The following is a 25,277-nucleotide window of genomic DNA, read 5'->3' on the forward strand; positions in this document are numbered from 1 at the left end:
TTGAGGAACATACGTGGTGTCGCTTTAGGGAAATATCTGGAGAAGTCTGACAGACATACCTGGGGCAGTTTTAGGGACATGTCTGGGGCAGATTTAGAGACGTACCAGCTGCAGGTTTAGGGACGTACCTGGTTCAGTTTGAGGGACATGTCTGGGGCAGATTTAGAGACATACCAGCTGCAGTTTTGGGACGTACCTGGTTCAGTTTGAGGGACATGTCTGGGGCAGGTTTAGAGACATACCAGCTGCAGTTCTGGGACGTACCTGGTGCAGTTTGAGGGACATGCGCACCCCAGGGGCCACCACTCTGTTCAGCAGGTCCATATCCGCGAACACCCACTCGTCCCGCGGGGAGGTGATGCGGAAGTCACCCTTGAACAGAGCGTGCAGGCCGTAGAGGAAGGGCTCCAGGCTGCGGGAACACACACGCGTTTAAACAATAACTACACATGACCTGGAGGCAATACTGATCCCAGAAAACAACTATTGGGTTAACCATCTGAATTGTAATACATTGCACCAATGGTTTTTAAACAGATTTTTAGCACACAGCTGCTGAATTATTACCCCAAATTCACAGATTTAGAGGATTCACAGTTGCTCCTCAACTGGAAGCCTCTAAAAGCATAGTATGTGCACGAATTATCTGACTGGGAACCACTGAATACAAACAAGTTTTTGTGTATTTTAATTACTTTGAAACAACAAAAAAAAAAACTACAAAAGTATTTGGAATGGCATCCACAAAATCCAGGCCTGCAGGGGATGATGGGTAATGTTCTCACCTGGCTGACATGCTGTGGGAGGCGGTCCCCAAAGCCCTGCGGCCCAAGATGCAGAGCCCAAAACACAGCGTGACCAGCGGGGACTCTCTCTCACCCTCCACGGGCTGTAACACAAACGCACACATATTAACTTATTATATATTATTAAGTGTGTGTAACTAAAAGTTTTCAGCTAACCTGTAATCTGAAGGGGATTTCAATAGCAACCAAACCACACACTACGGACCTGGCAGGTAACTGAGGCAACATTAACCCATGAAATAAGTCAGTAGTGAAAAGAAAGTCAACTGCACTTCCTCAGTGACTGAAAGTTTTAAAGAGCCAATGGCGAAAGGCCATTGAGAGAGGGGGTGGGACTTCCTGTGTGACTGAGGACCGCAAGCGGCCAATCGTCAGGCGGACTGCGGTGACTGACCGCTTGCCGTCGGCTGTTGCAGTACTGGATCCAGTCCAGGTAGACGGTGCAGAAGGCTCCCGGGGTGATGCCGGCGGCTCGGTGGTCGTAGTCTTCGTCGATGTTCAGGTTGAAGGTGGGGTCGCTGTCCACGTAGGCGGGGGCCTGGCAGGGGCGGAGCGCTTCCTGTATGGTCTCATTGGCCAGCCACTCCTCCAGCTTGGGCGAGCGGCTCACGTAATAGATGATGCTCTGCGGGGGAACAGGGGTGGGAGGGGCTAATGAAGACACTTCCTCTCGGCTGCCCAGCAAAGCTCACGCTGCAATGCGAGTTTGGCTTCTTCCGCACAGAACATTCCTTAAAATCCCACCCCATCACCTTAAGGCAAAGATACTCAAATCTAGACCTCGAATCAAAATCCAGCCCTAGTTTTCTTTCTTCCCAGGTAATTAACTGAACAGTGCTACTGATTGGCCAGACTGTATTCGCACCTGATTCCCAGGCAAAGGGAGGGTGGAAAACCAGCTGTTCCCAGCCCTCGAGGACCGTGACTTGAGTAACAGGGTGTTAGGCCATTAAGGCATCTGCTTGTACGTGCTCTCATGGAACAAATAGCAGAGGTTGAGCATTGATAAATACAATGGGGCATAAGAAGATTGGGGAGAAAATACATTTGTTTATTTCTAAACCCCCTCACCTTCAGCTAACACAAACACAAATCTTTCAACATCCTGATACTTCCTAATTCCACCGACTCCCATATATTTTACTTTCACCTGAAACTAAAGCCCATAAACCCATAGCATTGCGCATTGTCAGATTCCCCCCCGTACGGGGGGTGGTACCCCACTCTGGCGCCCCTGGCCGTACCTTGACGTAGTAGGTGATGAGGATCTTGCGCAGGTCGAACACCTGCAGCATGGAGGCGGCGTTGTTGTCGCTGATGCTGTAGCCCTCCAGCACGTACTTGGTGGCGGCCACCTCCCAGGCCAGCCAGCGCTGGCCGAAGGCCGCGTTGAAGGACAGCACGTGGGGCAGGTGGCCCGGCTCGCAGCAGCAGCAGCCCTCGTCCTCCTCCACCCCCTCCGTGATGGCCTCCACCTCCCTCTGCTGGCAGTACGTCCCTGAGAGCGAGGAAGAGGAAGAAAGGCACAACGTGGGCTTCAGTCTCCACGGTTTTCAGTTTCTCATCCTTTTGGGCCTGTGAGACTAACGGACTTCTGAAACCACAAAGCCCTCGTGCAGAGAACTGCAACCCTGATCCTGAAGAGTGGCAGAGCATGCTGGCTTATGCTTTCATCTTTAAACTGGCAACCAATTCAGACTCAAGTAACTAGGAGAGAAGAGTCAACTGTGTAACCAACTGCCTTAAGAAAAAAAAATAAAGGTGAAAGGAGTACTAAGAATGAAAACCTCCTGCCCCCTAGTGGTAATAAGTGGGCTCCTCACCCCTGAACTCCAGGCCGCGCAGCTGGAAGGTGACCAGGCCGTTGCCGATCTCGATGATGTGCACCAGGGCGTTGAGGTAGTCGGAGGCCAGGATGAAGCAGTCGCCCGTGCTGTAGTTGCCCCAGCGGCCCAGCAGCAGGTCCCCGCACAGGCTGTGCTGCAGCGAGCGCGTCAGGTGCTCGTAGAAGATGGAGTTCAGGTTGTTATCGTCCGCACCTTCGGGAAGGGGGGGGGGAGAGAGAGGGACAAGAGGCGCAGAGCGAAACACATCAAGCTCACCAAATGGCATCCAGTGGAGCTGAAGGTGACCGACAGGTGTCTGAGACTGACCAAGTGGTGGTCAACTTGAAGTTCGCTAAACGGTGGCCAACTATAAGTAGACCAAGTGGCATCTTGAGTGGACCTCAATTAGATTCATGTCCAATACAAAGATTCAAGAGGATGCCTTCTCTCAGACAGCTATTAATGACCGTGAATAACATGATGCAGCTCCATTAGGTTCTTAACAGCTCCCGGGGAAGGTAGCTGGTCTGGAGACACAGAATGCTCAGACCGCTCTTTGACCCGGTCACGGTTCACAGCTCAGGGATTCTGCGGGGGCTCACCCGGGTTGCGGTCCAGCTGAGTGGCCAGGCGTGTGTTGGAGTGGTCCACCCGCTTAGTGCTGCAGGCACAAAAAGAGCAAGACTTCAGCCGCCACACAACGGTTTAACATCCCGATTCACAAAAACCAGAATCTTAAGAGTCAGAAATATTGCTATACTGCCATGTCTACCAAATTCTCATGGAGATACCTTGGGTAATGGGAAATGACGTACAAACATAATTATTAGTTTGCTGCATACGTTTCATTTTTAAGTGCCAATTCGATACTGCTTGACACGCAGAGAATTTCAACAAAAAAACGGAATTATCAAATTAACAGAAGACCACGTTAAAACCATTATATCCCCCCCCCCCCACACTACTCACTTGTAGTCGCGTTCCCAGAACTTGACGGGTCGGGTGTATGAGGTAACGAAGACGGCGCTGCCCAGCACGGGGTTGAGGGGGGTGGAGAAGAGGGCGGAAAACACCGCCTGGATGAAGAGCATGGCAGAGTCTGAGGGGGTCCGGGGGTCAAGGAACCATGGGACACTTGGGAGGTATTTTCAACACTTAGAGACACCACGCATAAACCATAAACACAAGGAGATTCTTTCCAAAAACGGTATTAAAGCCCAAGCCTTGTAGCCACACTAGCCTCTAGTCTTGTGCCCCCTAGGGGACAGCAATATATGACATTGGTACAGAAAGTGGGATTTAAAACAGACCACTCAATTCAGAGCTGGTCGCTGCTGTTGCACCATTCTCACAATGTACTTAAAGCAAACTGCTCTATTTACAATTTCTACAATTTCTTGGCAGACGCTTTTATCCAAAGCGATTCACAGATGTGCATATAACATGGTGAGCAGACGCCACTGGAGCCAGATGCATCTTCAGAGACGTATCCTGTGTTATAAACGGGTAAGGCAGAAAAGGCACGGGCCCCAGTCGGCTGGGCCTGTGGGCGGGGCCAGGTGCCCCAGGGGGAGGATACGGGGCACGGCGAAGGGCTGGGCGAAGGCGTGGAAGGCGGAGCCCCAGGTGATTTGCCAGGGCGCGATGTAGGTGAGGACGAAGCGCAGCTTGTACAGCAGGTCCCACAGCTGGAAGGAACAGAGCACAGACGAGCAGTCAGCACTGCCGCACAGACTGTAATGGATGCTCAGTGCTGTCATATGGGCGCTCAGTCAGTGCTGCTGTATAAATGGACAGTGCTGGTGTGTCAGCGCTGGGGTTTGAGTGGTCTGTGCTGGTGTGTCAGCGCTGGGGTTTGAGTGGTCTGTGCTGGTGTGTCAGCGCTGGGGTTTGAGTGGTCTGTGCTGGTGTGTCAGCGCTGGGGTTTGAGTGGTCTGTGCTGGTGTGTCAGCGCTGGGGTTTGAGTGGTCTGTGCTGGTGTGTCAGCGCTGGGGTTTGAGTGGTCTGTGCTGGTGTGTCAGCGCTGGGGTTTGAGTGGTCTGTGCTGGTGTGTCAGCGCTGGGGTTTGAGTGGTCTGTGCTGGTGTGTCAGCGCTGGGGTTTGAGTGGTCTGTGCTGGTGTGTCAGTGCTGGTGTATAAACGGACAGTGCTGGCTTACGGCTGCTCTGTCAGTGCTGGTTATGGAGTGGTCAGTGCGGGTTTGGCAGTACTGGTGTAGGAGGGGTCAGTGCTGGTGTATAAATATTCAGTGCTGGCATGTCAGTGCTGGTGTATAAATGGCCAGTGCTGGTGTGTCAGTGCTGGCGTGTCAGTGCTGGGGTTTGAGTGGTCAGTGCTGGTGTGTCAGTGCTGGGGTTTGAGTGGTCAGTGCAGGGTGTGTCAGTGCTGGGGTTTGAGTGGTCAGTGCTGGTGTGTCCGTGCTGGTTGGTGGAGGTGGGAAGTACAGGAAGTGCTGACCTTGCTGAAGAGGATGGACATGAAGTAGTAGTCGAGGAGGAAGGTCTCGGAGAAGCGCGGGTAGTCGAAGTGGAAGAAGAGGGCGGTGAAGCAGAGCGTGACGTACTGCTGAGACGGAGTGCAGAAGGACGAGCGAAGCAGCTTCATCCCCGCCAGCGAGATGAAGAGCGAGCGACTACTGCAGAGAGAGGGGGAGAGAGAGAGAGAGAGAGGGAGGGAGGGAGAGGGTAGGGGGGAGAGAGAGAGAGGGAGAGAGGGAGAGAGAGAGAGAGAGAGGGAGAGAGGGAGGGAGAGGGTAGGGGGGAGAGAGAGAGAGGGAGAGAGGGAGAGAGAGAGAGAGAGAGGGAGAGAGGGAGAGGGAGAGAGAGAGAGGGAGAGGGAGAGAGACAGAGACAGAAAGAGAGAGAGAGAGAGAGAAAGAGAGAGAAGGAGAGAGAGAGAGAGGGGAGGGGGAGAGAGAGAGGGAGGGAGAGAGAGAGAGAGAGAGAGAGGGAGAGGGGGAGAGAGAGAGAGAGAGAGGAAGAGAAGGAGAGAGGGAGAGAGAGAAAGAGAGGGGGGAAGAGAGAGGGGGAGAAAGCGAGAGAGAGAGAGAGAGAGAGAGAGAGAGAGAGAGAGAGGGGGGGTAGGGAGAGAGAGAGATATGCAATCATTATTGTTTTTAAAACTAGTCTCAAAATTTATCCAAAGGTCAAGTTGTGTGATTGATATCCTGGCAGTGCAAAATCAAAGCGAACAGTAAGGGCCAGTTCAGTTTCTAAAGAGAACAGGGACTAGGTTTGGTTTCTGAGGGTGAACACAGAGAGGAGGTGCTTCCTAGAAATCCAGTTTCACAGGGTAAACAGTGTAAGAGGAGGTGCTTACTAAAGACCCAGTTTCTCAGGGTGAACAGTGTAAGAGGAGGTGCTTACTAAAGACAGTTTCTCAGGGTGAGCAGTGTAAGGGGAGGTGCTTACGAGAGGGCCAGTTTCTCAGGGTGAACAGTGTAAGGAGAGGTGCTTACTAGAGGGCCAGTATCTCAGGGTGAACAGTGTAAGAGGAGGTGCTTACTAAAGACACAGTTTCTCAGGGTGAACGGTGTAAGAGGAGGTGCTTACTAAAGACACAGTTTCTCAGGGTGAACAGTGTAAGAGAAGGTGCTTACTAGAGGGCCAGTTTCTCAGGGTGAACAGTGTAAGAGAAGGTGCTTACTAGAGGGCCAGTTTCTCAGGGTGAACAGTGTAAGAGGAGGTGCTTACTAAAGACAGTTTCTCAGGGTGAACAGTGTAAGAGGAGGTGCTTACTAGAGGGCCAGTTTCTCAGGATGAACAGTGTAAGAGGTGGTGCTTACTAAAGACACAGTTTCTCAGGGTGAACAGTGTAAGAGGAGGTGCTTACTAAAGACAGTTTCTCAGGGTGAACAGTGTAAGAGGAGGTGCTTACTAAAGACAGTTTCTCAGGGTGAACAGTGTAAGAGGAGGTGCTTACTAAAGACCCATTTTCTCGGTGCTGGCTGCCTGGGCCTCGGTGGTCAGGGAGTTGAGGATGACCGCGGGGTAGATGAAGTACTTCTCCACACACTGCAGCCAAGCGTAGAGCTTCTCAAACCACATCAGCTGGGCTGCGTCTGGAACAGGACAAGACCCAATCAGCACCCTCGAAAATCCCTGCATCTATCGCTAGTATTATCATTGCTGTTCTAATAACCACAATTATTATTTGTGTGCACATCTTTTCATAGACCGACTTCTACTTGTAATATTAGACCTCAGATGCAGGACATTTACTGAAGTACTTTAACGCTTCACAGCTGCGACTGGAATCAGAACCTGCACACTTATGGTTACAAACCCATCTACCCCAGCACTGCACCACACAGCTGAATGCTAACACATTCTTACATGAGCAAGAACTGTTCTAGAGTGCCCACAGCCGTTCTTGTATGTATAAAACGGCTCGGCAAGCCACTACAGATAAGCGCACACTGAAAGAACACGGAACGCTTGTGAATGCTATAGCCTGTGGAGAGCGGGCAGAGCTCGTGTTTCCGGCTGAACGGCGCCCCCTCCTGGCGGAACAGACACTCACCCCGGACCTCGAACTGGCAGTACTCGCGGGAGCGGAGCACGGGGTGGGCCAGGCAGAACCAGGGCAGCTGCTTGCGGAGCTGGGGCAGCAGGTAGTGGGTGAGGAAGCCCACCACCCCCGCCAGCACGTACAGGACGAAGCTGAGAGCGGGCTGGGGACACAGGAGAGAGAGGCTTTAGTACGGACACAGTTACACACACTACACACACCACAGATACACGCTGTACGCCACAGCTACACACACTATACACCAGATACACACTGTACGCCACAGCTACACACACTATACACCAGATACACACTGTACGCCACAGCTACACACACTATACACCAGATACACACTACACACCACACCACAGATATACACTGCACACACTACAGCTACACACACTGTACACACCACACTTACACACTGTACGCCACAGCTACACACACTATACACCAGATACACACTACACACCACACCACAGATATATACTGCACACACTACAGCTACACACACTGTACACACCACAGTTACACACTGTACGCCACAGCTACACACACTATACACACCACAGATACACACTGTACGCCACAGCTACACACACTATACACACCACAGATACACACTGTACGCCACAGCTACACACACTATACACACCACAGATACACACTGTACGCCACAGCTACACACACTATACACACCACAGATACACACTGTACGCCACAGCTACACACACTATACACCAGATACACACTGTACGCCACAGCTACACACACTATACACACCACAGATATACACTACACACCACACCACAGATATACACTGCACTACAGCTACACACTGTATGCCACAGCTACACACACTATACACCAGATACACACTGTACACACCACAGCTACACACACTGTACACACCACGGATACACACACTGTACACACCACAGCTACACACACTGTACACACCACAGCTACACACACTGTACACACCACACTTACACACTGTACACACCACACCACAGATATACACTGCACACACTACAGCTACACACACTGTACACACCACAGACACACACTGTACGCCACAGCTACACACACTATACACCAGATACACACTGTACACACCACACCACAGATATACACTGCACACACTACAGCTACACACACTGTACACACCACAGACACACACTGTATGCCACAGCTACACACACTATACACCAGATACACACTGTACACACTACAGCTACACACTGTACGCCACAGCTACACACACTATACACCAAATACACACTGTACGCCACAGCTACACACACTATACACCAGATACACACTGTACACACCACAGTTACACACTGTACGCTACAGCTACACACACTATACACACCACAGATATACACTGCACACACCACAGCTACACACACTGTACACACCACACCAACACACTGTACACACCATAGCTACACACACTGTACACACCACACCAACACACTGTACACACCACAACTACACACACCACACCAGCGCATTTTTAAGCCAGCTGACATCTTTTAAACCCATTTCCAGCAAGAAATGCAGAATGGAATGAATCAGTAAACACATCCATTATGGAGTTAATCATTTTGCCACACACAAAGATGCATGGTTGTAAAAATGTCAGAGTAACTCTTAGGCACATGGTTTTGAAACTCTCAGAGTGAGAAACAGACTGTTCTGAAGCTGGCAGATTCACTTGGAGGCTTGTGGTTCTCGAGCGGTCAGATTCATTTGGAGGCACACGTTTCTGAACGCTAGCGTGAGCTCTGTGGAGAGGGACAGGTGAGCTCACCTGCAGGGCGATGAAGACCGTGCTCGCGCTGATGGCAAACGTGATGACCGCCATCAGGGGGCACATGACCAGGTCAGAGTGAAGGGTCTCTTTCTGCAGGAGGAGGAGACAAATCCTGGGTAACCATAAACTGCTTACCGCAAACACGCCGTCAAACAATGAAGTTCAGCTCAACCCTTTGAAGAGCAGGTTTTTGTGGAATGCTTTTTCAAATTTCTAAGTCTGTTCTAGAACTTCACTGTTTTCAGTTACCAGCAGCGATTGTTACATCAGCATTAGAATGTTCAGCTCAGAACATTCTAATCACATATTTGTGATCTCACACCTTAAAGGGTTGAACAACCTACTGAGGCTGTTTGTTACAGCATCAGAATATGAACCGCTGAACCACTCCGCTGCCCGACGGCCTCAATCGCCTTTGCACCCTGATTTACTGAAGACGCTCTGACACAGCCCCAGGGTAGACGCCCCTGAGGGAGCGGGGGGGAGGGAGACGCAGGACGGCGGCGTAGGACCGGGACATACCACAGAATTGCGCAGCTTTTCCGGCAAGGGGTCCTTAATCTCCAGGGGCGGCTCCTCTGGGCTCCTGCTGTCCAGCTCGGGGAAGAACCGTGAGCGAATGAGAGACCTGCGGGGGCGGGAACAGTAGTCACCACGACATATGGAAATACTATCATTCACAAAACAGACAGATAATATATAATGCGCTGCAATTAATGTCATTACATCATGACAACATTTTTGCCCGACAGGCAGGGACATGTCCTTGTAATGGCAGTGGGAGCCCATGAGCTAATCCTGCAGTGAGAGGGTTTAACCACCAGAGGCAGTAGAGGGAATTGCCGGAGTGACAGACTCACCAGAGGACGGTGGGGTCGCTGCTCTGGCGACTCAGGTGGTAGGACAGAGCCAGCAGCAGCCCGCAGAACACAGAGAACAGCACCGGAACGTGGAGCTCATCCCACGGGGCCTAAACGCACACGCAGACACAAACGCACAGGGCCACACAGACACAAACACACACATCCACACGCAGACACAAACGCACAGGGCCACACACAGACACAAACACACACATCCACACGCAGATACACATGCATGAGCACACGCAGACACAAACACACACATCCACACGCAGACACAAACGCACAGGGCCACACACAGACACAAACACACACATCCACACGCAGATACACATGCATGAGCACACGCAGACACAAACACACACATCCACACGCAGATACACATGCATGAGCACACGTAGACACAAACACACACAACCACACGCAGACACAAACACACACATCCACACGCAGATACACATGCATGAGCACACGTAGACACAAACACACATGAGCACACGCAGACACAAACACACACATCCACACGCAGACACAAACACACACATCCACACGCAGACACAAACACACACATCCACACGCAGACACAAACACACACATCCACACGCAGATACACATGCATGAGCACACGTAGACACAAACACACATGAGCACACGCAGACACAAACACACACATCCACACGCAGACACAAACACACACATCCACACGCAGACACAAACACACACATCCACACGCAGACACAAACACACACATCCACACGCAGATACACATGCATGAGCACACGTAGACACAAACACACATGAGCACACGCAGACACAAACACACACATCCACACGCAGACACAAACACACACATCCACACGCAGACACAAACACACACATCCACACGCAGACACAAACACACACATCCACACGCAGATACACATGCATGAGCACACGCAGACACAAACACACACATCCACAGGCAGACACAAACACACACATCCACACGCAGATACACATGCATGAGCACACACAGACACAAACACACGAGCACACGCAGACACAAACACACACATCCACACGCAGACACAAACACACACATCCACACGCAGATACACATGCATGAGCACACGCAGACACAAACACACATGAGCACACGCAGACACAAACACATATGAGCACACGCAGACACAAACACACACGTGCGCATGCAGACACAAATACACACATAGATACAGTTGTGAAAGTTCAGTAGAAGTAACGAGCAGGTAACATTGAACTACAAATAATTAATAATAATAATAATAATAATAATAATAATAATAAAACATTATCCCAGAATGCATCTGTGTGGGCTCCACCAACAGTCACTCACATTGATGGCACCTAGGCAGAATCCGTACAGCAGGGCAGCCACCAGCACACTGCGTAGCAGGCTGTATAAGGATGACAGGGGGCTGGTCGTGGCTGTGGACACAAAAACAAACACAAGCACATGTCAACTGGGTCCCTACAAGACAAACAAGAAAAGACCATCACATATAACCTGTACATTCTGGTGTTTGAGACTCATTGGGTCTCACCTGTTCCGCCAAAGATGTGCATGTCCACCTGCTCCAGCAGACACATGACAAAGGTGTTGACCTGAGGTAGGAGCCCGAAGAGGAACACGACTGGGAAACACAAGGTGAAAACTGCCTCGGGAGAGAGAGGGAGAGGAGGGAGGGAGGGAGGGAGGGAGGGGAAGATTTTAGCAGATTTGAGCATTGAACAAAGGCAAATGCTTCCAGGCACACAGACATGTGCAGGGGAGGGGTTTGAGCACTAACCAATGAGCACGTCCCGGGTGCAGAGCAGGAAGTGCGAGGAGAAGAAGGTGACGCCGTACAGGGTGAATGGCGGCAGGCTGCTGGAGTTCCCTGCCAGGTCAGAGAGCCAGATGAGCCCGCAGCACAGGCAGAAGTACACCGGCCGGCTGTACACTATGATCCAGTTATGCCCCTGCAGAGAGAGGGAGAGACACACACACACGCAGGCGCACACACACACACACGCACATGTACACATACGCACACACACACACACAGGCACGGACACAGTCAAAACATCACGTCAGCCCCGGGAACACAAGCACGTGTGACTGTGTGTGAAAGAGCTCCCTGTCTTTAGCACAGTTGGCCCTCCATGTGCATTGTGGTGCGCGGCTCTCTGTGAGATCACTGCAGGATGATGATGGGGGGGTGGGGGGGGGGGCTGTGTTCCACTCACATGCATGGGGGAGGCCGCGTCCGGCTGCACGCTCTGGAAGAGACACAGAAAAGGCCGGGAGTCAAACGGGGACACAGGGCCCGGACTCGACTACGAGCAGCACGCAGGCACCGCAACTCAAGGGGTGGTTAGCAAATCAGCCACCTCATCAGTTAGATAGCTGGCACTTCGTCTGCCAGTTAACCTTCCTCTAGCTGTGGTGACAAACAGATTTGCCCACGGGCACAATCATAGCGTGCACTACTCTACTTCCTGTAGAATTCTACTTACTTCATCCTCTTTACAGCGGGTTACGCTAGAAATGTGAAATGAAACTGTGATGTTCTTTAGTGAAGTGAGAACTGGGGACTGCTACACCAGCCTTCAGATACAGCCAATCATGTGACAGCGAGAGTTAACAAATTCACTCGACAGCCAATGGCTCAAAGTCAGAGGCTAACAGCTATTTTTTACAGTATCAAGTCATTCAGATTTGATTTACCATTTACAGTACTGTTTGCCAGATAAATTAAATCATACTGGCTTGCTAAAGTTCTTGGCCCCACACCTACGTTTACATGGTCACTTGCATTAGTGTTGGGATAGTCACAAAAAAAAAAATCAGTCTGTCTCCTTCCCAGTATTTAACCGTTCACCATGGCCCTGTTGTGGATAAGCCCATGTACAATTTAAGCTATCAAGTTTTTTGTAAAGTGCTTTGGAGTGTCACTAATTTGTCATTTTACCCTTTTATTTCAGAAAATGGGTTTTATCACCACCCACAAGCCAGTGGGGAAGGATTTTATCTGGCTAATCTCACAACCAATCAAAAATAGACTTGATACTGGCAGCAAGTTGGAAGCAGATGATATTCCAGGAAAAAGAACAATTACTTTTCTGCTGACTGCGCTGAGAAACTGACCTTCACTGAGAAAAGGAGCATGAAAAAGGAACTAAAATGGTTTTAATGTGATATGAGAAATGTGCCAAATCAATGTTACACGGTTCAGACCACAGTCCCAGTTCCTCCTGTCTCTGGTTTCTACTCAGTGGGTATGGGAATCACAGCAGGTTGGTAAAATGGTCAAAAGGACAAAACAGACCCACCAATAACAGTCTCAAATCGACTCACTTCTCAAAATAACAGCACATTTGCACAAAGGTCAAGTGAACATATTTACAGTTAACACATTTATATGGGCATCACATTTACAATGAACAAATCTACACAGTTAATGCATCTACACAGTTAACACATCTACAAAGTTGACACATTTACACAGTTAACACATCTACAAAGTTGATACATTTACACAGTTAACTCATCCACACAGTCAGAACAGGGGGGCTCTTTTTAACGGTCCCATTGTGCTCCCCTTTGAGGTCTCCGTGGCGACGGCCGTACCTTCAGCAGGGAGTACTGGCAGCTGGCGATGACCAGGCAGAACTGGAAGACCCAGATGTCCCTGAAGAAGCCCTGCAGCAGCAGCAGGAAGCCCAGGAAGGCCACCATGCTGGCCAGCAGCACCGCAAACACGTTCTCTCCAACCCGCCGGTTCCTGGAGGACGGTCAGACTACGGTCAGCTTTCACACAATGATCAGTTTGCACACTACGGTCAGTTTCACACCACGGTCAGTTTTAACTCTACGGTCAGCTTTAACTCTACGGTCAGCTTTAACTCTACGGTCAGCTTTAACTCTACGGTCAGCTTCATCCGGGCCTGGTGAGAATGGATGAGCCAGGGCCTGACTGGGGGGGTTTGACACGTTTAGCGACAGTCTGAATGCTAAATTTTAGCAGCTGTTGCTACTTCACAGAAATGTACATGACATGACTGCCACCTGGTGGCTGGCACAAAGTAATACCATAGAACAGAATTTCACTCCACTGTGCCTCTTGGTAAGACATGACCCCCATCTGAGGACAAGCATTATATCAACATTATCTCTTATTATCCACCATGGCCCAAAAGTGGATTGAGGACTTAAAATGTTGATGCCAGAGTGAATTTCCATTTTTCATTAACAGGGCTAGAGGAACAGTACTGCACAGCTAAGCAGGCTGGTTTCATCATACAGCTACAAAGCAACATCTTCTAGCTGATAGCAGCAGGTATTACCGTTTAAAAAAATTTTTTTTTAACGATTTTCCAATTAGCATCAATGGATTTAACATTCCACTTGTGGAAACAAAGGGGAAACGAGCACATGCAATATACCTGAGGAGTTCAACAAAATGACAGGTTTGGTGATTATTTAAACCGAACGCACTTCCATAGCGCATGCTAATTTCACCCACACCTCCACTGCTTGGTACATACAGACCCCCCCACCCTGCTGCTCTTGGTACATTCCGGCACTCACTGGTCCTGAACACACTTCTTGGTGCATGCTAATTTCCCCCGCAGCCCCACTGTGTGGTACATGCCGATCCCCCTGCCACTCTTGGTATGTTCCAGTGCTCACTGGTCCTGAACACACTGCCTGGTGCGTGCTAATTTCCCCCGCAGCCCCAGCGCATGGTACATGCCAAACCCCCCCTCCGCCCACCCCCGCCACGGTTGGTATGTTCCGGCGCTCACCTGTCCAGCAAGGCCAGCAGGGCGAGCCTGTCGTAGCGCACCCGCAGCCACTTCCCCGGCAGCACCCAGAAGCGGTAGTACTGCTTGGGCTTGGCCTTCTCCTCGATCATCAGCGTGTTCTCCTGGGACTCGTGCACAGACTCGTGGTCCAGGTCAAACTGTGGAGAAACAGGAAGTTCAGACCCAAAAACATCACAGACTCCTCAGTGCGAGCTCTGTGTCTATAAAGCGCCACCAGTACTGCAGGGCCCTGGGGTGTACTGATGTGTCTGTAATCCTGACTCAGTTTATCAGAGCACTGTGCTGTGGTGATGTGTCTGTAAACAGGGCTCAGGTTGGCAGAATGGAGAGCCGTGTGGAAGGGACAGGTGTTGATCTCACCTCTGGAATCTCCAGCGGCACCCTTCGAACCTGCATTCCCTGCAGGACCACGGGCCTGGGCTGCAGCATGGACAGCACCGGCGCCCCATCCTGGACATCGGCCGAGGTGAAGCTGGAGGACTGGGACTGCCTCTCCCTCTCCCTGAGGAACAAGAGGAGGAGCAGGAGGTGAGGGGAGGAGGAACAGGAGGTGAGGGGAGGAGGGGCAGGAGGTCAGGGGAGGAGGGGCAGGAGGTCAGGGGAGGAAGGGCAGAAGGTCAGGGGAGGAGGGGCAGAAGGTCAGGGGAGGAGGGGGAGGAGGGGCAGAAGGTCAGGGGAGGAGGGGCAGGAGGTCAGGGGAGGAGGGTCAGAAGGTCAGGGGAGGAGGGGCAGAAGATCAGGGGAGGAGGGGCAGGAGGTCAGGGGAGGAGGGGCAGGAGGTCAGGGGAGGAGGGGCAGAAGATCAGGGGAGGAGGGGCAGGAGGTCAGGGGAGGAGGGGCAGGAGGTCTGGGGAGGAGTGCACAGCGGAGGAGCGAGCTGGAGGAGTAATGAAATGAAGTTCAGAGCGGGGAAGACGGCTGAACCCGCTCCAGCGTGCAGCCCAGCCAGGATGAGAGCAGACTTACTGAACGGGGTCCTCGTACCCTCCTCCCGCAGGGCCGAAAGTGTAAGACCTCTTCACTCCTGCAGAGCCACACGACACAAAGTCAACTGCAGGCACACAGACACACACATCCAGACAGTCGCCTGCATCATCACATGGTGCAGTGGTCCCCAAACCCAGCCCTGGGGATCCACCGAGGTTCTGGCCCTCAGGCTGATCCTGGTACAGCTGCCTAATTCTGCACCTACAGCTGCTCTGGCCCTCAGGCTGATCCTGGTACAGCTGCCTAATTCTGCACCTACAGCTGCTCTGGCCCTCAGGCTGATCCTGGTACAGCTGCCCAATTCTGCACCTACAGCTGCTCTGGCCCTCAGGCTGATCCTGGTACAGCTGCCCAATTCTGCACCTACAGCTGCTCTGGCCCTCAGGCTGATCCTGGTACAGCTGCCCAATTCTGCACCTACAGCTGCTCTGGCCCTCAGGCTGATCCTGGTACAGCTGCCTAATTCTGCACCTACAGCTGCTCTGGCCCTCAGGCTGATCCTGGTACAGCTGCCCAATTCTGCACCTACAGCTGCTCTGGCCCTCAGGCTGATCCTGGTACAGCTGCCCAATTCTGCACCTACAGCTGCTCTGGCCCTCAGGCTGATCCTGGTACAACCTTTGCCGATCCCGGCTCCTCACCGCTCTCGTCGTAGAAGTAGTGCACGGCGCCCTCCGAAGTGTCGTCGAAGGTGGACGCCTCGTGCACGCCCCCGCGGGGGAGCAGCAGGGAGGAGGCGAACTGCAGGGCGGAGGGCAGGGTGAGCGCGCGGGAGTGGGAGGAGGCGCGGGCGCGCTGGAGGTCCTGCAGGCTGGAGAGGCGTTGCCACGGAGACACAACCACATCACAGCAATCAGAGCCACACCTGGCGAAGGTTCAGATTCATTCTACCCACAATGCACTTGGTACCATCACTGAGTATGAGTATCACAATCATCACCAATTATGCTTTCAATTTTTACTCAGTTCAGAGACGACTAACAGCGAGCAACAACTTAACCAAAAGTATGGCTGTAAAGCAGTGAAATCCGGTTTGTTTTCAATGTTCAGCCAGTGTACCAGTAAATCAAAGTAAAATGCTTTGATTTACACTGCAACCCTAGAGCTTTATTTATTTTACTGCATTTCACAGTCTCAGTTTAATGTAACTGTATTAATCAGCCAGCAGTAAGAGTACCTGGGTGGGGAGCCCATGGCGGAGGGAGGGGGGGTAGGGTTGCTCCCAGCGTTGTGTCTTCTGCGGATGGCCTGCGTCCTCTTTACACTGCTGACCGAGTCCCTCTTACCCACCTCCTCTGCAGCCAGGGCAGGGGGAGAGAGAGAGAGAGAGAGAGAGAGAGATAGGGAGGGAGGAAGCAAGAGACAGAGAGAGAGAGAGAGAAAGAGCAAGAGAGCAAAAGAGCACCAGAGATAGAACATAAGAGAGCGAGAGAGAGTGAAAGAGAGAGCAAGAGAGAAAAAGAGCATGAGAGATGGAAAGAGCATGAGAGAGAGAGAGGGAGAGAGAGCAAGAGAGAAAAAGAGCATGAGAGATGGAAAGAGCATGAGAGAGAGAGAGAGAGAGATGGTCAGGTGGGAGAAAGACATAATCATGAGGGGAGTGAGTTTGGGGGCAGAGGGGTGATAGCAGAGTAACCGGGGGATGGGAACGGGCTGTTCTGCGATCAGTGGTTTGGATTACAGTGCGCTGCTCTGAATGAGACTGTGATCGCTCGCCGGTGTCATCCCGCTGACTGTGGAGTGGGGCAGTGCAAAGAATATCCTCAGAGTCATCTAAACCAATCTGAGCCCAGCTCTGTGCGCGAACCAATCAGAAACCCCGGGGCACATCACTGAAGCGCGCTGGAGCAGCTGTGAAACGCAGCGTCCCGCGGAAAGCGTGCGTCACACAGAGCAGCGCTGGTCTGGGCTGTCTGAGCCGTTAATAAAAGCTCCGCTTCAGACGGCCTGGCCCAGAAACACATTTAAAACGGCGTGCCCTTCAGCGGGCTGCAGTGGGCGCAGCGTCCCAGGACACGCAGAGAGGACGAGTGGGAACGCGGGCCGCTGGAACGCCCGGCCAGACTAACCCGCAGAGGCGCTAGTGCACTCAGCCAGTCTGACTGCAGACAAAGAGCCGTAATGGCTGCCGGCGCAGGAGGCCCTTAACCCTGTCATAATGAACAGGCCATCGTCTCCGCATCCACAGACCAGCAGACGAATGGGGAAAAAACATGCCCTTCATTGAACTGCTGAAGCTGGAGAAAGCTCCTGCTTCAGCAAATAAGGGTGCAAAACCTAAAAAAAATATGTCCTCTGCTGAGCTGTTTAAGCTGGGGGAAGCTTCAGCAGTGCCCCTCCTCAAATAAGGTTCTAAAACCTGCAAAACATGCCCTCTACTGATCTGCTGAAGCTGGAGGAAGCTTTAGGAGCATCACTCCTTTAAAAGAGTGAACTTTGAGGAAGTCAGCCCAATTTTACATTTTATGTTGTCTGAAAACCCAGCTGTGGGATTCTCTCTTTCTCCAGTCTCTTTTCAACTCATCTTCCCTTTTTTGAGCTTTCATATCACTGAAACGACTAAGAGCCACTAACTGACCTACAGATCACCTGGTGGTTTACTTGGGACTTGCACAGAAATATCTACGGAACACAAACACTGAATGATTTACAGCGGGAGTGTAAAACCCCAGTCCTGAAGGGCCGCAGTGTCCGCAAGTATCTGCGCTTTCCTCTCAATCAGCAGCCAATTAAAATCTTGAGAAGGAGGCGTGTGGACTCTTTAGCCAATCAATGACCTGCATCAATCACTCGTGCTGAAGCCAGCAGACACGGCAGCCCTCCAGGACTGGAGTATGACAGGGCTGATCTGCAGTGAGTGAGTTCTCCGGGAGTATAAACGGCGGCGTAGGCAAGCGGTGAGCACCGCCCCTCACCTCCGCCCACGGCGCCCTCCTCCACCAGCTCCCCCGCCCGCCAGCCGGTGTGGTTCCCGGCCCAGGAGCCGCCCTGAGAGTCCAGCCGGTGCCGGGCCCCGGGGAAGCCCTCCAGGTGCGCGGTGCGAGCCTCCAGGTCCGACTTGGAGACGGTGAGGGGGCGCGGGGCGGGCGCGGCGGAGGGCGCCAGGGCGAGGGGCGCGGAGGCCAGCGTCCCGGCGCTGGCGTGGCCCCCCCCGGCCCCGTCCATGCTCAGCACCCGGGCGTGAGTCTTGGCGCTGGCCGTGCTGGCCGAGCGCTGGGCCCCCCGCGGGTGGGCGGGGCCCACGCGGTCCGACTCCTCCCCCTCCCGGGGGTCGGCGGGCGGGGCGGCGGAGGGGGGCGGGGCCTGCCCGGCGCCGGCCGAGTCGGGGGAGTAGCAGGAGGTGGAGGAGCTGGAGTCGTCGTCGTCGTCGTCGTCGGAGCTGAAGCGGCGCTGCGAGCCCAGGCTGGACGCGGCGCTCAGGTCGCTCCCCTCGCTGCCGTCGTCCTCGTCGCTCGAGTCCTCGAACAGGCTCTCGCTGTAGGCCTTGGCCGCCAGCCGGCTGCGCACCGGGATGTAGTCCCTGTGCTGGCCGCGGCCGTGGTGCCGGCGGTACGAGCCGCAGTCGAAGCTGCTGCTGCCCGCCCCGCCCCGTTTCCGCGGCGCTTTCCGCCGGCCCGGCCGGTGCCCCGCCCCCCCCGCCGGGCGCAGCAGCTTCAGGTCTTTGGGCCGCACCACCTGCTGCGCGTGCAGCTGCGGGGGGTCCGACAGCAGGAAGGGCGGGGGCGTGATGGGCAGGGCGGGGTCCGAGCAGCCCAGGCCCGCCGGCACGGAGCTGGCCTGCCGGGGGGGCGGCAGGGGGGGCAGGGGGGCCGCCCGCTCCAGGTCGCAGGCCTCGGAGCGCCCGCTGCTGGAGGGGGAGGAGTCCTGGAGGGGCGGGGCCTGAGGGAGCTCAGGGGGGAGGGCGGAGACGCTCTCCCCCTCCACCAGGGTGCGGTCCAGCTCCTGCCCCACCGAGAGCTCTTTGGAGGGGGAGCGGAGCAGCTCGCTGTCCGACAGGTCGTCCGTGTCGCTCCCGGCCGGCTCCGGGGCTCCTGGGGGCCCGGGGTCGGGGCCCGGGGGGAGGGAGGGGGCGGTCCCGGGCGGGCCGGGGCGGGGCAGACTGAGGGAGGGGCTCTCCAGCTGGGTGGAGTCGGTCTTCTCGCTGCGGTAGCTGCTGACCGTGCTGAGGGTCTCGCGGTCGGTGGCCCCGCCCCCCCCGCTGAAGCAGCTGTCGGTGGAGCCGGCCGCGGTGGCGGGGGCGCGGCGGGCGGAGCCGGGGGCCAGGGCCCCGGGGTCGAGCCCCAGGCCCAGCAGGTTCTCGCTCAGCTCCTCGCTCAGGCTGCTCTTGATCAGCGGGCTGAGCGGGGCGTCGCCCAGGCTTTCCGACTCCCCGGAGGGCCCCAGGGGCGAGTAGCCCCCGGGCCCCGGCCCCCCGGGGCTCCTCTGCCGCGCCCCGCACCCCTGCTCCTCGTCCGCCCGCTCCCCCTCGTCCGCCTGGCTGCAGGGGGAGGGGGGAGCCGAGGGGCACTCTCCGGGCACGTTGCCCCCGAAGCCCCCCGCCATCACCCCGCCCACCCCCATCAGCCCGGGGAAGTCATTGGCCAGCGCGGCGGCCAGGCAGGACTGGACCACGCTGGCGCCCCCTGCAGGCGACACAGAGCATGAGCATGAGCATTCAGCCATACAGAAGCACTACCTTACATTACTCAGCTCACTACACATATTACACGTAGCTTTTATAAGCAAACATACAGCTGTTAATATTTATGCTTTCGCGCTGTGCAGAGCTTATCTAATTCAGGCTTTAACGGCTGTCTGAGTGGGAGGAGCCTGATGCTGTCACTCACTGATGGTGTCCTGGGAGCTGTGTCGGAGGATCTCCCGGTGGGCCGAAGTCACGATCACGTTGTTGCTGCCCTGCTCCCGCATCAGGTCCTTGATATCTGAGGGCAGACAGACCAGAAGTCACTCTTCATTCACATTTTCCTTTCGACCAATGTTCAACCGCTTTCATTCTCTCAGGTTGTAACAGCCAATCACAGGCCGGTCCCATCGCTACGACGCCCACGAGCTCCACTCTGAAGCACATGCTGCCAGCCTTTCAGGCCAGGCTGCAAGCAGAGCCGTGTGCTTCACATGCAGCTGGTGCTCTCAGACTGCAGGTGCTCCAGTGACAATGGGAGTGGCACCATGGAGAGGGGACCCACTGACTGGAAGGTCTGGACCATCCCATTGCCTAGGAGCAGCGCCGCTGGCAAGGAAGGGACGCGACTCTGAATTCTGGGTGCCCTGTATGCTGCTTTGCTGCATGCCAGAGCTTTAGCCAAAAGTGCCACTGGGAACACCCAGGAAGACACTCTTAAGTGGTGGTACCTACACATATGAAACATTAACTCTTTGTGTTGTAAGATCACAAATATGTGATTAGAATGTTCTGAACTGAACATTCTAATGCTGATGTAACCATCACTACAGGTAATTGAAAGCAATGGAGTTCTAGAACACGGACTTAAAATTGTGAAAAAACATTACGCTGTACTGAATGGAGCGATAGAATATCACAATGTTTCTGGCTGTCAGCTATGTATTTTGTCTAAATACTTCCTGCCAGACTTATGAGCCAGGAAGTTTCTTTAGCTAAAAACTCTTTTGTTTGAAATCTCAAAGTGGTACCACATGGAGCCATTTTGGCCTATCCGCCCGTGAGCAAAGTTCCCCAGCTGCTGCTGGAAAGGGCAAGATGACCCCCGTATCTTCCACACGGATGACTGATAAGCACTGTACCTTTGGAGCCTCCTGTGTCTTCGAGCTGTGGCAGAAATTCCTAGGAGAGAAAAAGTATGAGAATCAACTATATTGTAAAGAACGCTTTGCAGTGATATCGGCTTGTTACGCAAAGATGTTGTCTGAGAACGTAGGCGGCGGGACACACTGGAGGGTCAAACACCACAGAAGAAGAAAAAGTGCATTCTACCAATGAAAAACCAGAACTGCCCATGCGCATGCTTAGGAAACAGAACAAACCACGGTGCAACACAGGATTTAAACCTGACTGTGCTGTGGGCATTTCATTAATGGAACTGTTGCAGAAGGCAGCCGGTACTCACCGACACCTGGTTGAGCCCGAAGAGAGAGTGCTGTGAGCTGCAGCGGACTGGGGGGGTGGAGTTCACCTTTCGAAACACCGTCATCTCCACGCCTCCGCCGCTGTCCCTAAGAGAGGGGCAGAGACAGGGTTAGCGCGCTGTCTCAGAGCCGGAGCACCCGCTGTGTCACCCGCTGCAGTGAGGGTACCTCTACCTGCGCTGGTTCTGTTGTGAGGGTACCTCTACCTGCGCTGGTTCTGTTGTGAGGGTACCTCTACCTGCGCTGGTTCTGTTGTGAGGGTACCTCTACCTGCACTGGTTCTGTTGTGAGGGTACCTCTACCTGCGCTGGTTCTGTTGTGAGGGTACCTCTACCTGCGCTGGTTCTGTTGTGAGGGTACCTCTACCTGCGCTGGTTCTGTTGTGAGGGTACCTCTACCTGCGCTGGTTCTGTTGTGAGGGTACCTCTACCTGCACTGGTTCTGTTGCGAGGGTACCTCTACCTGCGTTGGTTCTGTTGTGAGGGTACCTCTACCTGCGCTGGTTCTGTTGTGAGGGTACCTCTACCTGCGCTGGTTCTGTTGTGAGGGTACCTCTACCTGCGCTTGTTCTGTTGTGAGGGTACCTCTACCTGCGCTGGTTCTGTTGTGTGGGTGTCTGTACCTGTTGCTGGTTCTGTTATTACAGTTACAGTACCTGTGCTGCATCTGTTGTTATGGTTACGGTACCCACGCTGCTTCTGTTGTTATAGGTACAGTACCTGAGCTGCTTCTGTTGTTATGGTTATGGTACCCGTGCTGGTTCCTGTTGTTATGGTTATGGTACCCGCGCTGGTTCCTGTTGTTATGGTTACGGTACCTGTGCTGGTTCCTGCTGAGGTCTCCGCCCTCATCCACCTCCTCCACCCTCAGCGCCTCGGCGGTCAGGGAGGCCTGCCTCTTCTCCACGATCTCCCCCAGGTCGAACATGGCATGAAGGCGGAAGTTGACCGCCTTGATGGCCGTGAAGAACACCGCCACCACCAGGCAGTAGACCCCAGCCACCACCATGCTGGAGGGCAAGGCCTGGGAGACAGAGAGCCCACAGCGCGTCATCAGAGAGAGAGAAAACTCCCTCCAAACCCTTCAATCGAATGAGCAATACCTCAGTCCAAAGGGGGAGCTCCCATTCTTGTTCGCACATAATTCTTTGTGTATGTTACATAATTAGTTATTTAGCAGATTTCCTTATTCAGAGTGACTTGCAGCTCACGAGGCTGTTGTGGGAAGACACAAAATCCTTTTCACAGTTAGAGATGGATATGAATATCTTCACAAGCCCACAGTCTCCATTCACACATCCTGTACTGTGAGTTTGTAAAACTCCTTTTTTGTTTTTTTTTACATGGGCCTGGCCCTATCCATCTCTTGTGCATCATCCTTACATTCTACCTTTTGATTTGGCAAAAATATCGAACTGCCAAATAATTTGAGCAGTTTACAGTTCAGTTCACGATAAGAGTGTACTATTATTACAATGTTATTAATTCATCATTTTGACCCGATTGACTTAGGAGCAGTTGTGTCCTTATCCCATACACACAAAAAGAAAATTATAAAACGGAAATGCTGGTTCAATGCCAGGCTGCAAACAATGCCCTTCTTATGAGAATGAAAAGGTGTTCACACAGCGCCCCCGACTCAGTACGTCTGTACGGAGTACCTGAGCTGCTAAGCTGTCCATTATTATAGCGAGGTAGCTACCCACCTGATCTTTGGTTGTTGAGCTCTGTCATCATTATATATAGCAACTAATTGACGTTTACCACAGTACGCTTACATGCATGATTACGTGAAATTATTTACGGGATTACACATTTAGTGCAAGCTGAAACCTTTACTGAAAGTAACAGGTGCACAGGTACGTAACTGCACTATGATTTGTTCCAAACATGTTTGAACCGTCTACTGAGGTAGAAGTTAGTGAACGAGTGCCAACATTCAGTGTTGCCAACTTGATGACTCTCATTTAATTCCCGGCGCCCCCAAGCAATTTTACCTCTCAAAACCGGCTAGCAACAAAGCCAGCTTTTTCTCCTGATTGTCAAGAGACACGGTACCCATTTAGCGATTATTGCTGCTGTAAATTTGCCGGAAAAAAACGCAAAAAGTGGGCCTAACCGAAGCACATCCACAAATGTTGGATAAGTAACTGAACACAGCGACACAGAGTTCCTTTTCTGCTAGCAGTACTAAGATATAAGAAAAAGAGTTATTTAAATCCTGCCTAAATAAGGTCAGGAAATGTGTTCTTTGTTCAATGTTTCAATTGATTTCACACAGCAAAAGTAAAGTGTGTCTCTGCTATTTCCTTGCCTCCAGAATAAGTATTTATATTTATCTTTATGGACACACGCACACATGAAGCACCGTCCAAAATTACAGAAACCCTAAATAAGTGTAAGCAGAAAGGGCTGCATAAAATAAACACAGGTAATGAGCTTTACTGTGTCCTCAAAAAAAAAAGTGGGAAATGATCATTGTTTACACTTACACAATTGCACTGGTGTGCCTAGCCAAAAAGCTCAACAGTTGTGAACTGGAACTTAAATTGAACCCGCTTTTGAATTTGTGACTGCACACACCTATGTTGGGTTTACAGTCGAAAGAAGGTATTGCTTACATTGAAAAGGCCGTCATACCTATGGTGAAATACGTTGGTGGATCAATGATGTCATGGGGTTTTCTGTGTTGCCACAGATCCATGGCCTCTTGTTAAGGTCAATGGAATCACGACCTTACGCAAGTTCCAAAACATTTTGACCACAAACATAGTATCCCCCCTGCAGGAAGCTAAAAGGTGGCCATAAATAGATTGTCCTGCAAGACAATGTCCTCACCGTTCCTCAAAATAACCAAGGAATTGTTAACACAGCATAAAAGGGCTGTTTTGCAATGCTAGTGTCAGTCCGCAGACCTTAACTTCACAGATATTGTATGGTTTAAATTGAAGAGGGCAGTCCACCTGCACAGACCAAAGGATCTGAAGGATTCTGAAAAACCCTGACTGGTCAACGATTCCTCCCGATACATATTAGACCACTCATTAATGTTATCCTAGTGATAAGAGAGGGTGCAAAAAGTGCTGAAATCAGGGGTGCCTTCAATATTAACACCCATCTTTTTGGGAAATAAAATACTTTCTCTGAGCAACTGTATTAGTAATAAATTTCCAAATATATAGCTCATTTCACGTGTTTACTATACACAGCCTTTTTTTTGGCTCGTCTTTATCAGGAGTGCAAAACATTTGAGGACACTGTATGTACACATACACACATACATATACATTCATGAGACATTACTCCATGTAGGCAGGCAGACACACACATAGTTGCATACACAACCCACTCAAGTTTTCCTTGACCATCTACAGTAACCAGAGGAACAGCACAGAGCCCGAGAAGTTCACTTAATCAGCAGTCGACTGGTCTGGTCTGGCTAAGCGTCAGCAGAAGCCCTGGAAATGCGTCTATCTGAGGGTGAGGACTTGCTCACACATTCCATCAGTCGTTGCACAATTTACCCCTTT

General features: G+C 52.4%; 1 protein-coding gene across 3 annotated transcripts in view; it reads right to left on the minus strand.

Annotated features, from left to right (window-relative positions):
* The window catches only part of LOC118236000 (pecanex-like protein 3), a 37,441-nt gene that overhangs the window by 8,289 nt on the left and 3,875 nt on the right, over positions 1-25,277 (minus strand). Inside the window, exons 2-30 of one of the 3 annotated variants that reach the window (XM_035433965.1) lie at positions 22,566-22,771; positions 21,730-21,835; positions 21,407-21,446; positions 20,470-20,565; positions 18,559-20,265; positions 16,821-16,938; positions 16,285-16,454; positions 15,623-15,680; positions 15,017-15,158; positions 14,636-14,793; positions 13,458-13,611; positions 12,074-12,106; positions 11,635-11,806; positions 11,389-11,499; positions 11,181-11,272; positions 9,824-9,933; positions 9,486-9,591; positions 8,961-9,053; positions 7,154-7,304; positions 6,554-6,692; positions 5,090-5,267; positions 4,212-4,320; positions 3,602-3,731; positions 3,235-3,293; positions 2,630-2,845; positions 2,051-2,304; positions 1,201-1,431; positions 786-889; positions 265-412 (exon numbers count right to left, since the gene is read on the minus strand). In XM_035433965.1, coding sequence (XP_035289856.1) covers positions 265-412; positions 786-889; positions 1,201-1,431; positions 2,051-2,304; positions 2,630-2,845; positions 3,235-3,293; positions 3,602-3,731; positions 4,212-4,320; positions 5,090-5,267; positions 6,554-6,692; positions 7,154-7,304; positions 8,961-9,053; positions 9,486-9,591; positions 9,824-9,933; positions 11,181-11,272; positions 11,389-11,499; positions 11,635-11,806; positions 12,074-12,106; positions 13,458-13,611; positions 14,636-14,793; positions 15,017-15,158; positions 15,623-15,680; positions 16,285-16,454; positions 16,821-16,938; positions 18,559-20,265; positions 20,470-20,565; positions 21,407-21,446; positions 21,730-21,835; positions 22,566-22,771 — 5,391 coding nt within the window. Of the gene's footprint in view, positions 1-264; positions 413-785; positions 890-1,200; positions 1,432-2,050; positions 2,305-2,629; positions 2,846-3,234; positions 3,294-3,601; positions 3,732-4,211; positions 4,321-5,089; positions 5,268-6,553; positions 6,693-7,153; positions 7,305-8,960; positions 9,054-9,485; positions 9,592-9,823; positions 9,934-11,180; positions 11,273-11,388; positions 11,500-11,634; positions 11,807-12,073; positions 12,107-13,457; positions 13,612-14,635; positions 14,794-15,016; positions 15,159-15,622; positions 15,681-16,284; positions 16,509-16,820; positions 16,939-18,558; positions 20,266-20,469; positions 20,566-21,406; positions 21,447-21,729; positions 21,836-22,565; positions 22,772-25,277 lie in introns of all 3 variants that reach the window. The other 2 variants (XM_035433964.1, XM_035433963.1) reach the window with 2 other exon arrangements.

Source organism: Anguilla anguilla, chromosome 9, assembly GCF_013347855.1.
Source record: "Anguilla anguilla isolate fAngAng1 chromosome 9, fAngAng1.pri, whole genome shotgun sequence".
Taxonomy (NCBI): domain Eukaryota; kingdom Metazoa; phylum Chordata; class Actinopteri; order Anguilliformes; family Anguillidae; genus Anguilla; species Anguilla anguilla.